At 35.4% G+C, this 16686-nt stretch overlaps 1 protein-coding gene across 8 annotated transcripts in view; it reads left to right on the top strand.

The window, feature by feature from the left end:
- DOCK7 (dedicator of cytokinesis 7) overlaps positions 1–16686 on the top strand; it is a 213865-nt gene that overhangs the window by 141024 nt on the left and 56155 nt on the right. For 5 of the 8 annotated variants that reach the window (XM_036026204.1, XM_036026202.1, XM_036026203.1 and 2 more), the window contains exons 23-29: positions 1859–1951; positions 3129–3218; positions 4155–4250; positions 6296–6436; positions 6531–6644; positions 9246–9416; positions 12697–12836. In XM_036026204.1, coding sequence (XP_035882097.1) covers positions 1859–1951; positions 3129–3218; positions 4155–4250; positions 6296–6436; positions 6531–6644; positions 9246–9416; positions 12697–12836 — 845 coding nt within the window. The remainder of the gene's footprint in view (positions 1–1858; positions 1952–3128; positions 3219–4154; positions 4251–6295; positions 6437–6530; positions 6645–9245; positions 9417–12696; positions 12837–16686) is intronic. The other 3 variants (XM_036026207.1, XM_028512232.2, XM_028512233.2) reach the window with 1 other exon arrangement.

Genomic DNA, 16686 nt, shown 5'->3' with positions numbered 1-16686 from the left:
GTGCACTGGTTTACTTTTTATTTGAGATACTGTAATGAGGTTCTGAGGAGGAAGGTTTTTATTTTAAATACATCTATTACATTATTTTACTAGTGTTTGAATATTGTCTAATTTACTTTGCTAGGAAGCTTTTGAAAAACATAAAGCTTTTGTTAAAACTATTTTTTTGAGAGTTTACTATATTTGAGGCATTGTATTTAGTAATTTACTTCATTATGTAATTTGACCTTTAAAATATGAGGGAGACACTCATTATTCCTAATTTATAGCTAAGAAACTAAAAAAAAGATTAGGTAATTCACCTTAGATTTTACAATTATAAGGCAGTAGAACCTGGATTTGAACTTTAATTCTCATCTTATTCATTCTGTGTCAAATGTATGGGTGATTATTGTGTCGTTTCAGCCTCTTTGTATGTTTATTAAAATAGGGACAAAAAAGGATATATTCTTCCTAAAACCTAAGCCCTTGAGAGGTGGCAGGCAGGCTGTCTTCCCCATTCTTCCCTTCAACCCCTCCTCTCTTCTCCTTTTTCCCTCCTCACTCCTCTTTTTTCTTCCTCCCCTTCCCTTCCTTTCCCCCTCCCTCCTCTTCTCTCCTTTGTTTTCCCTTTCTCTCCTGTCCCCATAACTACAATTTAATTGTGTAGAGGTAGGGTCCTGCACATTTGTGGTAGTGGTTAAGCTTCCTAGGTAATACTGTCTACACAGAATTGATTAACATTGTGACTACTCTTTGTTTTCTTCTATCTATCTTTCTTTTGGTATTTTCTGGTTTGGGTCATACTCATGCCCTGATATGTACAGTCAGTTTCTCTTGGGTTGTTTTCATAAATCTTATTCCAACAATTCTCTAAAAATTTCTTATAACTTGCTCCACTTCTATTAGCGGATTCCCAGGCCCCAGCCCAGATTACTAAAGCAGGATTTCTGTGGGTAGGGCTCAGAATCTTGAATTTTATAAACATTCTGAAGTTATTTTAATAATCAGTCATGTTAACAAATTAAAGTAAAGCCCCAATTCCCTCTACCTGCGATCATAATAACCTCTTTCAGAGACAGACAGACATACTTCACTTCTGGTCACATGCAGCATGCAGTAGTTGTATATTAAATTAATTTTAAATTAATGATAGTGACTGTGAGGATATAATTCCTTTAAATAGCTCCAGCATAATGTTTTCTCATATACTATTTATATGATATAGTAGTACATTAAGTTTAATTACAACAAGCACAGTAAAACTAAACACAACCCCAAATTTACCATCATTTTAAGAAGGAGCAAATATTAGGCACTTTCTCTCTCTCTCTTTTTTTTTTTTACCTGATTTCTCCTAACAGTTCCTAAAAGAAAATAAAAAAAGAGGCAAAGTCAAAGAGAATTATGGAGTATCCCTGCACAGTTGTTCTCAATTGATGACATAGGGAATGAAATTAGTCTTTTAGAAAAGAATGGAATGTTCTTTTTCTTCTATTTTTTTTTTCCTTTTAAACCCTAGTTATATTCAGAGTAAATTATCTGTTGCTAACTAACTAGCTAACACCATCTTTAAAGAGAATTGAGAGGAATGGTGCTGTGGAAGCTTCAGCATTGGTACTTAAAGGTGATCCCCTTACATAAAGAGAAATTACCTTTAAATGATGTACTTAATGTTCTTGGTGAGTTTTAAACATTTAAGTAAAAAGATCATTTTGGTGAACTAATATTCCGTAGGTGCCTCAAAATTTGGGTTGCTTTAACAGTACTAATTTTAAAAATGTTTGCATTGGAAAGTCTGGATTTCTTTAAGAATAATTTATAGCATGCCACATGTAATATTTCTTTCCTTTCCAACTGCTTTCTATTATATGCTTAGGGTTTAGATCGCTCCAATTCCTGGGTTAACACTGGTGGTCCAAAAGCTGCCCCATGGGGATCCAACCCCAGCCCAAGTGCAGAATCAACACAGGTGGTGTTCATATTAGAGGTTTCTTTATTGGCTGCTGATGTTTCCCTTTAGAACATTACTTTTTAGTATATACTATGATTTCAGTGGCTTGCTTTTTTAATAATTAAAAAGTGTGTATTTTTGTGTTACTTAGCACATTTTCAACTACTATGCATGAATACCACCAATTGCACCAGTTTGCTCTGCTTTCCTTTTCCCTATCTCCTTCCCTCCTATACTCTATCAGCATTTCAGTGCCTGCTGCTTATGCAACTGATGGCTTTGATAACAGTTTCTACTTTAGGGGTAGCACATCTTCAGTAGGAATTTAAAAATTTTTGTGAGGAAAAACTGGCAGTTTTTAATTTGCTTTTGGTTTAAAGTGTAGCTATTGTATCATTTCCATTTAGCATTTATTATCTTGTCATTTTCTTCATAATCACTAACTAGAAATACTGGTAATAAAGCGGAAATTAAATGTGAAGAGTATATGCTCCCCATCCTATAAGATTAAATACCAGAAGCAAAAATCTGTTTTAATTTGTGCTGTGTTGCAAAGTATGAAATTTATAACTTAGTTGAATTAGGTTTTGCTTATTTAAGTCTAATTGCTTGATAGCTCATGTTGCATGATACCTTAAAATATACTTCTCATCTGTTTATTGGCTTTGAAGGAAAATGCTCTTGTTCTTGAAGAAACAGTTGAATTAAATTTTAATATTATAATTGATTTCTGTCTCATGTAATAAATGGCAAACCTGAATACTAGTTTTGATAATAAAAGTAAAAGAAATCATTCTAAACTTTTTACATATTTTTATTGAATATAAAATTTGGGGGTTTTTTTTTGTATTGTTTTGGTCTGAGACAGGTTGAGAAGTATGTTTTTATATTTTCTTACTGGATGTGCGCATGTGTATAGATCACACGAATAAAAGTTTCATTCTTTGCAGCACTCTGAATTTATATGATTATTTAAATACTCATCTTTTTAAGACTAAAAATATTTCAAAGCCATTTTGATATTTCTAATGCATTGAAACAACTTAAAATGGTGAAAATGAGATGAGCGACAAAATAGATGGTTGTTGAAACCACAATAAAACACTTTTAAATATTGTATGTAATCCTTGAGCGGCAAAGTCATCCACAGCAGACTTTAATGTTATCTCGTCATTCATTCATCTTCACTCCATAGGCTATGGATCGAAGTTGTAATCGTATGTCTTCGCACACAGAGACGTCAAGTTTCTTACAAACATTAACGGGACGCTTACCAACTAAAAAGGTAGATTCATATGAAGGCAACCCATATAGGGGGAAAATAATTCCAGCAGTTAAATAGATACAAGATTTCTTTACATAATCAGTATGAGATGTTACGGTATTTGCGTTGCATTTAAAAATACATTTGAGCATGCACTGCTTGTCTGATGCCTTTAGGGCATACCTTTCCAGTGCAGGCTCTTTTCCATTATTATAATGTTTATATCTTTGAGACTGACCATTTTTAGAGTTTAGTGATTGAAATTTGATCAAATTTTAGTGCCAAATGTATCAGCTCTTAATTCTATTTCTGTAACTGCTTGTTTTGTGTTTTAAATCTCCAGGAAAAGGAAGATGAGTTAGAAAAATTATCACTCTTAGTAAGATATGTTGATTTGCTTCCCTTACGCACAGTTTTGTTAGTCCTTTTTCATATTAAAATACACTACTTTGCAAATGCTTTGTATGTACATCCATTACAAGGCAGGATATTTCTGCCATTTTTATAAAAAGACTTTAAAAGTAAAACTTGCAAATTAATGTCTATCAAAGTTTAAATTTTTAAAGATACTTCCTAAATTGTACCAGCAAAGTTTATTAATGTATTTGCATACATTGAAATATGTATGTAAGGCACACACGAGATTTTATTTTTAACTATGAGTTTTTGGTCTAGTTTCTGTTTGCAGGTACAATTTAGGAGGCTATTCCCACCTTTTTTTTTTAATTACATTTTACTGCAAGATAACATGTAATTTTTGCAGCTATTCAACATGCCACTGTCTTACATGTATAAATAGCCGTTTCGTTAATGGGTGTCCTCACTGCCTCATTGAATGGTCCACATGCCTTATTTTGCTTATTCTCATTATATTTTCATTTGCAGTTGCATTATTATTTGGTTTGTGTTAGTAACAGACTTGACTTTGATAATAACTTTGGCTTTACTTCTGGATAGCTTTTTCATGAGGAGCTGGCTTTGCAGTGGGTTGTTTGCAGTGGCAGCGTTCGGGAGTCAGCTTTGCAACAAGCCTGGTTCTTTTTTGAGTTAATGGTGAGCAAAATAAACATGTTTTTTAATAATGTTTTCCTTAGAAAACACTTTTGTGTTGGCTTATAATGTTATACTAGAAATTTTCTTCTGTTGTCCATCTTACGGTTTTACATGTTCCTGCAAGGCAAAGTTGCATATGTTGTATCTCTAAATTGAACACTGTAGACACTTAGCACAATTTAGTTGAATTTATGAAGCCCATTTTATTAATTTTTTTAGGGATGGTTGCATAAGCTAGTTATTTTTTAAAGGACCCGTGATACATTCTTAATCTGAACATGCTACTGTATAATGATGTTACTATAGATTTCATACCAAACACAGTTAAAAAGAACTTATAGATACTGTTTTTAGGGTCAGAAATGCTATAAAAATATTTTTATGCTTAGGGAAATGCCAGTTACATCCAATTAAAATTTTTTTTTGCTTATTTCAATAATTGACATTAAAAATGAATGAGTTAGTATCTTATTATATATATATATATATACACATAAATGTTTATTGCTTTTGTGTATATATGTGTTTATCAACTGGGTACGGGGTGTCAGCACTATCTCTGTGGGCTAAGTAGAATATTACCAAGGCACAGAGAGATTAAATAACTTCAAGTATGTGCTGCTTGAAGATAGCAGAACTGTGTTTCAAACTCAGGCATTCTGGCACTAAGGATCTTACTCTTCAGACTTTGGAAAGCAGAAATCAACAACATAGCTAAAAGAAAGGAAGAAAAGAAACAAAGGAGCTTCTGGAGTATGTCATAGGGTTATTCTCAGCATTGAATATTACTTATATTTGAGGATAAAAAGCCATTTCTTCTAGGGTTTACTAATCAAATAAATAAGGGACCATACATAAATGATGACTTATTTTTCCCCTAGAGAATAAACACCAAATTTGTAATTCATGTGGTTTTTTTGTTGTTGTTTTTTACATTTGAGTTTCTTTTTACATGTGTTTTTTTAAAAGATTTTATTTATTCATTTTTAGAGAGAGGGGAAGAGAAGGAGAGAAATATCAATGTGTGGTTGCCTCTCACAGGTCCCATACTGGGGACCTGGCCCACAACCCAGGCATGTGCCCTGACTGGAAATCGAACTGGTGGCCCTTTGGTTTGCAGCCCGCACTCAATCCACTGAGCTACAGCCAGGGTCTTGTGTTTTTAATATAAGATGAAAATGATAATTTTGACTTATTTTTGATACTCTGACATGTATATTCAGATTTCTTAAATATAAATTAGTCAAAAGGCTATCATTTAAGACTTGGCTCTGCTGTTACTAACTGTAAAACTTTGGCTTCAATTTCCCTGATTCTAAAATCTTTATTACCATTACCACATTGCTGTGATAAGAATCTATATCCAAAGTGTCGCAGGTTCAATTCCCAGTCAGGGTACATGCCTCGGTTGCAGGCCATGACCTCCAGCAACCACACGTTGATGTTTTTCTCTCTCTCTTTCTCCCTCCCTTCCCTCTCTAAAAATAAAGAAATAAAATCTTAAAAAAAAAAGAATCTATATCCAAAAATATTTTGTAAACTTTAAATCACTTTGTTAATTTTTACTTAATATTTTATAATTAATATTTAGTGATTCACATTTAATATGCATCTACCACTTGAGACTAAATACTAGACACCAGAGACACTACAGGGAAGTAAAGGTCTCTGACCTGTAGTTAGCTGGCTCACAGCTTGGGGGACACGCAATGGCAACATTAATGAGTCTTGCAAAGACTTAATTTAAAACAACTTTAAAGGGTGATTTTTTTTTTCACATACATAATATTTTCTTTTCCTGTTGACAGCTAAGGTAATTTTATGAAGGTGATGCAGTGATTGAATTATATTTTATTTGTTATTTTTTTGGAATATACAAAATATTATAGTGAACTTTTCAGAATACTTGAGGAGCTAAAAGATTGTATCTCAGCCACCTATTAAATCATGTGGCATACTGAGAAAATAGCCGTATTATTTAGAGTTTCTGTAACTGTTAATTGCATCCATAGGAAATTAAACTAATGGCTTATTTCTGTTTTCAGGTGAAGAGCATGGTGCACCATTTATACTTTAATGATAAACTTGATGCACCAAGGAAAACTCGTTTTCCAGAACGTTTTATGGATGACATTGCTGCTCTCGTCAGCACAATTGCTAGTGACATAGTTTCACGATTTCAGAAGGTAATGATGAGTTATTTTTTTTGTTAAATCTTTTTAAAGCTCACATTAAACTCTCATACTCTTATTTGTTTTTTCTTTTTATTCTGTTTCTCAGGACACAGAAATGGTTGAAAGACTCAATACAAGTCTTGCATTTTTTCTCAATGATCTGTTGTCTGTTATGGACAGAGGATTTGTCTTTAGTCTTATGAAGACCTGCTATAAACAGGTAATGCATAATTAGTAATAATCAGTAATCAAATAACCTAAATACTATGTTTCCTCTTTGTGGGAGGGCTCTGAGCTCAGGGCCCCCCAGCTGCCACAGATGAGAATAATTCTACCAAGACATGATCTGCTTGGGGACGAAAGGTGGCTGTTCTCCCAAAGGAGAAGGGCTGGGAGCCTGTTCCTCAATGGGCTTTAATTGGGCTTATTTGCATAGGAATACAGGGCATATACTAAACCGCATCAGTCATTGTTGGGCAGTAAGGATCAAACCATAGATAACATTCAGAGAACTATAAGGGCTTATTTAGAGTCAAGGTCAGATAGCTAAAGGGCCATAAAACTTGGGGAAACTAACTTATTTCATGCTTGGACCCTTGTCATTTAAATTGAGGGTATTAGCAAAGCAGGTTTCACAAGATTTTTCTTTCTTAGGCTTCCTGATTGTCCCAGGGAACCTGCCCTTTCCAGCACAGGGCTGTACCCACCTCTGGCATTGTTTCAGACTTAAATCAGACAGAGGAAGTAAGGCAGCCAAGAGATTAGGAGACTTCTTGCAGACAGAATGAGGACTCAGGCTGTGTCAAAGCTGAGGGGTGAGGGTCTATCACCCCTTTTTTTATAGCCCCCCAAGTCCATCCCTGAGGACCCCATTCATGGCCGTGCCTATCTTAGGTCATCCCTCTTTTGAGGAATCTTACCAGTCATTGGCTAACCAGTCATCTGCCCGCAGCCAAGCAGGGTGAAGTAAAGGGGGAAGAGGTGGTAGAGGAGGTAACCCTGCCAGGGAGATAAGCTCTGTCTCCTTAGTGGCCTAGAGTCCCAAAGTCTCTCACTCAGCCTTAGCCATGGGGCGTTATACCTTCTGAAACCAGGCAGGGGGATTCCCAACAGCTCTTTTTACAAGTACAGTTAAGAAATCTTCAAGAACAAATACATATACTGGCATTAAAAAAAAAAAGCATAGTTTTATTACTAAGGCAAAACTACATTACATTTGTTTAATCAAGATACAAGGCTATGGCAAGCTGGTATCAGTATAGCTGGCTTTTCCTTGTGCTACACTGGCCCACTCATTATTCTTTAATTCCCATTCTGGAGCACACCATCAAGTCAGTAGTCTAACTGTAAAGCAGCTCCAGATACCATTCAAGAGTAGTTTTTATACTAAGTGAAGAACTAACTGCATTTTTGTGTCTTCAGTGATATATAAAGCAGCTATGCATTCCTCCTAATGCAGCCCTGGACTTTGTAGGGTTTAAAATCATAGACAAATGTTTACCCATGTCCTGAAGGTCATTCATTTTGCTTTTATTAAACTAAAAGCATCCTGGAACTTTTCCACAAACAGCTGATTTTGTTTTGAAAATTTTCAACTGATTAATGAAATTTGCCTTTTGAAAAACATTCGTTATTGGATCTGATAGGCAGTTTTTCTAGTAAGCTGTATGATCACCCTAGAGTTGCTTTTTAAAGGAGGTTTAAAAGGATAATATATAGTTTACCCTGCCTGGTGTGGCTTAGTTGGTTGGGTGGAGTACTGAAAAGCAAAGGTCACTAGTTGGATTCTCAGTCAGGGCACATGCCTCAATTCTGGGCCTGGTCCCTGGTTGGGGGATATGAGAGACAAAACTGATCTCGATGTTTCTCTCTCATGTTGATGTTTCTTTCCCTGTGTTTCTTCCCTCCACCCCCGTAAATAAATAAATAAAGTCTCTCTCTCTCTCTCTCTCTCTCTCTCTCTCTATATATATATATATATATTTTTTTTTTTTTTTTTTTTAAATCTGGAGCCCATCCCAGCATTATTGAGGAGTTTGAATTCTGGTGGGGTGGGGGCTAGGGAATGTGGGATATAGTGCTGTGAAGCACTTCTCAGCTGATTGACAGATTAGTTTTTGGGAACTGTTGTTTAAGAATGCTATTTGATGGTCTAATATTTAGAATTTTGAAGATCTGTTCTATTGGATGCCTTTATTGTATGTTTCTTTTAATAAAGACGTTAAAACTATGTGTGGGCTCCAACTCACTGCAAATATTTGCTACAGTATGTATTTTTACTTTGCCCCCAAAATTTCATGTACTGTTGCTTCTAAAACCCATTCCTATCTTTATTCTTCAAGTATTAACCACCTACATGTGCCAGACTTTGAGCTAGACCCTAGGAATGCTAAAGTTATTAAGTTAGTTTATGGATGTCCTCAAGTAGTTTATGGTATATCTGGGCAAATAGGCAAATAGATAATTATGAATGTAGGTTAACACAAGATACTGTAAAAATAATGCATACTTTTTTATGAAGTTATTTTGGTGGTATACTTTTCCTTCATGTGTGCATCTTTCAAAAGTGGAAATATTCATGCTATATTGGAAATACAACAATGTGGCTTTTACCCCAGTCAGTGGTTATATGCAGTAAATACTATATTTCAAATTTTTTTATTTTAATGTAATTCTGGAGAAAGCTATAATATTATTTAACCACAAAACCCAAAGCTGCCCAATGAATACTGTTCTTTAATTCATTAATCTGTCATTCTGGTGTTGGTAATAGAGAAATGGTATATTAAATTGGTTCTCTTGTTTATGCAATGTTTACAAGGTGTCTTCAAAGCTTTATTCATTACCAAATCCAAGTGTCCTGGTGTCCTTGAGGCTAGATTTTCTGCGAATCATCTGCAGCCATGAGCACTATGTTACATTAAACTTGCCCTGCAGCCTGCTTACACCACCAGCATCACCATCACCTTCTGTTTCTTCTGCAACATCTCAGGTATGCAAAGTGTGAAAGAAATATTCTTAAAGTTCACATTTGTGGAAAAGCATTTTAAACACTGGAAAAAGTTATACATACATTATTGAATAACAGCTGTATACTAGTCTCTATATTAAGTGCTTTGTAAGTATTAATCATTTAATTCTCAGAGCAACTCTAGGAGGTAAATTCTGATACTATCCCCATTTTACAGATGAAAGAACTGGAACACAGAAAGGTCAATAACTTAGCCAAGATCACACAGTAAAATGGCAGAGCTGGGCTTTGAACCAACACACGTTAGCTTTATTTTAAATTTATTTTTCAAATGAAGTTGACATATAATATTATTACATTAGTTTCAGATGTACAACATAGTGATTAGACATTTACGTACCTTACAGAGTCATCACTCCCATTAGCCTAGCAGCCATCTGATACCACACATAGTTACTACAGTATTACTGACCATATAACTTATACTGTACTTTGCATGTTGGGTTTATTTTAGACCCCACGATCTTAAGCACTGCATTGTATTCCTCTTATAGATTTATGTGCATGTGAGTGAATTTACCTACATAAACTCACATATTCAGATATTTTCACAAGTTGGGTTTTCTTGAAGCACACACACAGACGAAGTTTGGGGTGCAAGGTATTTATTAAGGATTAATACTAGTAAAAGGAAGGGGATGAAGCATAATTTAGTAGAGAAAGAAGTCAAACTATTGCAGAATTACCTCTCAAAATTCAAGTTTGTGTACCCAATGCACTAGTAGGCCAGAACATTGAGATACCAGTGGGGCTCAGAGACAGAAATGTTTGTTTGATTTCATTGAAGTGAGAGTCTGAGACAGCAAGATTTCTCAAATCCATCTCAAAAAACAAACATAAGGAGTGTAGCTAGGAAAGGGGGTGGGGTGGGGGGAGTTCCAGAGAACTGAGAGAGAAGTCCATGTTTCTTTAGTGACAGATAACACTTTTTCCTATCAGACTCCTAGGCATCAGCAGCTGGTTGTAGCTATCTTGAAGACATTCTTTGCTTCTACAAAATAATTTCATAAATTCTCATTGGGGCCCTAAAGTTACCTCCTGCTTGACAAAGAAACAGTATGTCAGCAACACAAAATTATATTGTGAGAACAAGGAATGCTGAGTTGAAGGACCAGGGTTCTGCAAAATATCTCATAATTGTGCATCAGTGATGTTATCTTGAAAGCAAAAGGCAGAAACTTGACATCTGTGACTATTGCCACTGTTTAACTATCATTGTTTTGTGCTTAATTAGCCATATTTTCTGTTATCTCAAGCAGAGCACACTTTTAAGCATTTCTCCTGGAACCTGCTGTACAGGCAGTCCTTCAGTACATGACTAACATACTTCCTTAATCTTTGACTGTAAGTTATATGACAGCCAAAGGAATTGATTAAGAATTATATTGTTTAATTCCAGCTCCCCAAAATACCAGGGGCATTAAAATCACAAAGGGCTCAAGTATAAAATTGCAGTGTAAGTCTGACAGAGCCCTGCCTACCTCTCTCGTATCTAGAAAACCCAAAGAAAACTAGAGGGGTGTTTATAGGTTTATTGGGAGGCAATTGATTTCAATACATAGTAGTTTCTCTAAAGATGAAAGAAGGGTTATCATTACAATTATCATGTATCCTGTCATACAGATTGGGATTAAGGAATTTTGTGATTCTAGTATCAAAGAAGCCTGGATTTTTCCCTCCCAGTGAAACGTTCTTCCTGCTATATGATTCCTGAAGCAAACAAGCTGCTTCCTTAAGCTCTTAATGTCTAAAGTCAAAATTGATCTTAACTCTTCTTAATTTATTTTTGAGATCTTTAATTCATTAGTGTAATTCTCTAGTCTAGATCAATGTCAGATGCTTGATGAAAGAACATTTTAAATTTCACTTAAAAAGATTGGCCTGGCTGGTGTAGCACAGTGGATTGAGCGCCGGCTGCGAACCAAAGTGTCGCAGGTTCGATTCCCAGTCAGGGTACATGCCTCGGTTGCAGGCCATGACCCCCAGCAACCGCACATTTATGTTTCTCTCTCTCTCTCTCCCCCTCCCTTCTCTCTCTAAAAACAAATAAATAAAATCTTCAAAAAAAAAAAGATTGGAAAACATCAGAAAGCACCCATAACTTTTCACTTTACCTTTGCAAAAAATCTTACTTCCACATCTTGTACCTGACTAGTACACAGTTCTTCCTGTAACAGAGGAAGCTAGTCATTTGCTTTCCTCCCCGATCCTCTTCCAAAGATATGGCTACCCAGTCAAGTACAATTTAGCATAGGTACGTTTCTAAAACCTTTAAACACATTTGTTTATATGTAGCTCCCTGCTAAATATCTCATTCAGCCAAGAAATACACAGAATTTCTTTCATTATCTTGTTCCCCACGTTGTCATCTAATTACAGTACATAATTTTCAGATTCTTATATATGACAGAGACTTCACTCTTTTGGGGAGAGGAAGGATAGAGGAATTTTATATACTTATTAGGAATAGGATTTCTTCATAGAGAAATCTGAAATCTATTGTTCTTTTAAGAAATCTTGCATGGATGGTCTTGAATTATGGTTTTGAGGGGATGAAGTTGAGGACTTTCTTGCCTCGAGCTAAATCTTGGGGGATGCTATTTTGTGGTATTAAAAAACTTTTTAAAAACTCAGTAATTTGACCATAAAATGATAGTATTTTCTAGAGATAGTATTTTCTCTGAGAGGCTGTTTTACCTGTTTGAAATTTCTCTGGAAACCAGTAGCCTTGACTATGAATATTTCCCTATATTCACCAGGAAATACATAATACAGGATGGGGCAAAAGTAGGTTTACGGTTGTTCACATGGAAATAATACAATAATTAATAAATAATACAATAAACTCTGTACTTTGCATATTCACAACTCTAAACCTACTTTTGCCCCACACTGTATATTATTTAGACTTAGTTGCTTTTTTTTCTATTCAGAGTATAATGTTAAAACATTAAGTGGCTAAAAGAATAAAGAAAAACAGATGGAAAGTTTTAGTATGAGATAAAGGAAATTGAAAATAATTAAAAGTATATTTCACCATAGTTTTTTTATACCAAAGGTAAGAGCAGTTAGTTGCTCCAAAATTAATAATGATCTGTAATAAACCCTAGGCAACAGATTACCCTAGGCAAAATTTATCTCACTTTCAGATGATGCTCACATTATACTTGTTGTAATGCTGTGTCTATAGGATGTTGTCTTGCACATCTGTTATAGTTTGTTCTACCTCACTCCCAAACAGAGTTCTGGATTTTCCACCAATGTACAAGACCAGAAGATTGCAAATATGTTTGAACTGTCTGTGCCTTTCCGCCAACAGCATTACTTGGCAGGACTTGTATTAACAGAGCTGGCTGTCATTTTAGACCCTGATGCTGAAGGGTGAGTAGACCATTTTTGCCTTGTAGAATATCAGTTTGACTTTAGACAATGGGACAGAAGTAGTCCACTTAAACTTTCTAAGTTTCAAAAAAATACTTTCCCCCACTGTTCTACTTCTCTATTTGCTAAGATCTATACCCATGGTATTTCTGTATTTCATCAATTTTACAAAAGTCATTTTTTCATATTTTGTCATCCTTGAATTTGAGATTTGTCTTAAAATTGGTGGTATATCATGGTTTATTCAGTAGCATTTTTTCCCCTTAAAAGTACATAAATATTTGTGCATTCAAGTAGATAGATGCATAGGTTGGTTGATAAAAAGTGAGGAGAATTTATCGTTTACCACCATACTATGCAGCATTTTATTTCAAAAATTTCCCTATACACAAAATCCTTAGGTTTTAAAAACTTGTAACATTATGTATACTTTTAGAGAATTTTTGGAAACTGATATAGTAAGAAAAGGAAGGGTATATTGTCTGGTGATTTGAATTTATAGGAGTAGCTCAATGTGTTGTGGTCTAGCATTCCCATAGACTACTTCCACTTTAATAGTTATTTTTAAAAGTTTATATGACCATGACTCATTTGGGTAATAATCACTTTCTTTTTCAGTTAGGAGTTTATAATGCAATTGGACCTCATATGTGGGAGCTCCAGAGAACAAAAGGAAATGCCTTTGCACAGGTTTTACAAGAGTCCACTGATGTATTTATGGAAGGAATGAAAGAGGAGGTTTGAAAAGTTCTTAGCAGCAGTTAGGGCCATAATCAGTGTTCAGTAAATTGTGAAAGGCTCAATCTTGAAAATGAAAGTGCCTCCTTTATTATGGCAATGCCCCATTTTAGGAATATATTTTAAAGAAGTAGTTGTTCACACTGGATTTGGAAGAGTTGTTTCGTGGGTTTCCATGTAAGAGGATGGCTCGGGGGAGTGCAGACATCGGGGTATGGAGAGAACAGACTAAGTGGCTGAAGTTCTTGGGCTTCCATCCCTGCATGCCACCACCTTTATATTTTGGTATTTGACATATACGTGTGATGAAATTTGGGATACAGGAGGGGATTCATTGTTTAGAGAAAAACTGCTCTGAAAACAACTTCTAAACCATACTAGCTTTTAAAAAATAACTGGTATATGTCAATCATATGAATATATATTTCCAGTATTTTTACTTGATATATCAGGATATTTTTGGTTATAAGAAACAGGAAACCTTTCTTAATACTGGCTTTATTAAAGGAAGGAAGTTTATTATTTCATAATTGGAAGAACAATGAAGTTTTTTAAACAGTATAATCAGTAGCACAAGGATGTTAATGAGGGTTCTGGTTCTTTATATCTCTTACCTCTATTAGATGCTGTGTCCCTAAGGCTGTGTCTCTTATAACTACAAGATAGCTCTCCCTGGCAATTCAGATGAAATTCTTACTTGTTCATGTCTAGCAGGAGAAAGAGGGCAAAACCCTCTTCCCAAGTGTGCAATGCAAACCTTTCTTCATACTGGTTTGGCTCACTTGCCTCTCCTGTCCTGTTGCAGTCACCAGAGCGGCAACAGGGTGCTGGGCAGATTGGATCAGTCCTATTCAAATGTGGTGCTTAGGCTGGTATCCATTCATGGGGTTTTTACAGAGCACAAGATCGTTGTGAATCAACTATGTCACTAAACACAGCGTTTAGCTCCTATGACTTCGTTTAGCTCCTATGACTTTTTTTTGTAGGCCTCAATTAAGGAAGCAATGAATTGATTAACATTTATCTGTTCTCAGTCTGGTAACAAAACAGGTCTGCCAACTGGCTGCTTTAAGTAGCAGGGCTAGTCTAATTAGGATCTACTACTGAAATGGAATGCAGTCACCTTCTTCTGTGTCATAGGGGGGAGGAATGTATATCTGAAAATAATCCACTTCTCCTATGAAGGACGATGGGAAGTACATGGAAGTAAATGAATAGTTGTTCAGCAGTGTCTGATATAAAAAAGAATTCTAGTAGTCAGCTGTTTTTGCAATGAGGTTTTTATTTTTCATGTGAACGATCAATTCTATTAAAATAGGTTTGTTACATTTCTGTGGAACAATATAGGACGAAAGAATTTTCATCCTATATTGTTCTGAAAGAATTTTTTATGCTTTTTTTTACCTCTTCAAGCTAGAATGTGTTTGGTCTTTGACACTTGGAAAGATTTTCTATAAAGTCCAGAAAGCAATGGTAATTGTGTCCAGTATCACCTTTTCTTTGTCTATTCAGTCAAGCAAGATACGGGAAGAGCTTTAAATAGTGGTATACAGGGTTATATTCTTAGTTTTTACTGCTGCTTATTTCTTTCTTTTTCCACTGTTTCCTACTCCCAGTCCATTAGCAAATTCCACAGGTACTACCTCCAAAATATATCCCAAGTTCAGCCTCTTCTCTGCATCCTCACTGCTACTTTCCTAATTACATTTCCACTCTTTCCTCCCTAAAATCCTTTTCCACACAGCAGCCTGAATGATCTTTCAGAAATGAGAATCAGATTATTTCTCTTCTTGCTTTAAAGTCTTCATTTTGAATGTATGCTTTAAAACTGGCACTTAAAATCCAAACTTTTAATAATGGTCTTCAAAGCCCTGTATATCTAACTGTTACCTACTTTTACCATACTCTTCCCTCCTCACCTACTGAAACCTAGCCATCCTGGCCTTCTTTCTGTTTCTCTAATGTGCCAGATTTGTTACACCCTAGGTCCTTTGCACTTGGATTTTTCTCCATCTGAAGCAATGCTCAAATTGCCCACAGATCTTCACATACCCATTTCCTCTTTGTGATTCTTCAGGTCTCCACTCAAACATCATTCTCTCAATGAGGCTTTTGTTGGCCATGGCTAAATTATAGTTGTGTAGCCCACCACAACCATTCTCAATCTTGTAATCCTCTTTTGTTTTCTACAACTTGCTCCTATCTGGAGTTTGCTTATCTGTCTCCTCCCTTAGAATGTGAGCTCACAGAACAGGCTTTTTGTCTTCCTTGCCTACTGCTGTATTCCCAATGCCTTAGAACTGTGTCTGGTACAAAGTGGACACTTGATAAGCCTATGTTAATTTAATGAATGGATGATTGACCGTAAGAGACTTGCATCTCATTTCTAAGTTACACATTCTTTAGTGGTATATAGATAAAATATAATTGTCTTAGATAAAATCCTTGAGAGGAATGCTTTTCTTTTTTATCCTATCAGCTTGCTAAGTAATCAAGAAAAATTCTTTGAGTGGCAATAATGTGTTCTAATATTGATCACAGATTTCTTCTCTAGAAACTTTCATTATAGGAAGAAAGTTAAGACTGAAACAGTACACTATGATTAAATGCTAATTTTGTAGTATAGACATGGTTCTGTAGAAGGTTAACATCTGTATTATAACATTTGGGACATTGAATTATTATTTTTCTGTCTGTTCCTCCCTTACTAAAACGAGTTTTTTAAGTACAGGGCAATGTCTTATCTCCAACCTCTAGACTAGGATATTACAGATCCCGCGTAAGTGTATATTTAATTACGGCATGTGACTGAGGAATGTAGACATACAAGAAGGCTTTGTGAAGATGATGGGTAGAGCATAGATAGACTGAAGTCTAGAGTTGATAGCTGCTAAGATGTAAGGAATACACGTCCAAGTTTGGGAGTCATCACTGGTAATACACGAAGTAGAAACAGGGAGCATAAAGAGCAAATGACCAGAATCTGAAACTCGAGAGGAATAATAGTATGAGGAAGGGGAGGAAATATCGAGAAGATGCATGATTACAAAGTGTCAAGTAGAAAGCTAAAAAATGAAATATGTTCATGAGATGTGGTTCTTGATGGTGTTTA

The sequence above is a fragment of the Phyllostomus discolor genome, chromosome 5, assembly GCF_004126475.2.
Source record: "Phyllostomus discolor isolate MPI-MPIP mPhyDis1 chromosome 5, mPhyDis1.pri.v3, whole genome shotgun sequence".
NCBI lineage: Eukaryota > Metazoa > Chordata > Mammalia > Chiroptera > Phyllostomidae > Phyllostomus > Phyllostomus discolor.
This window is presented reverse-complemented; position numbering and strand designations above follow the sequence as displayed.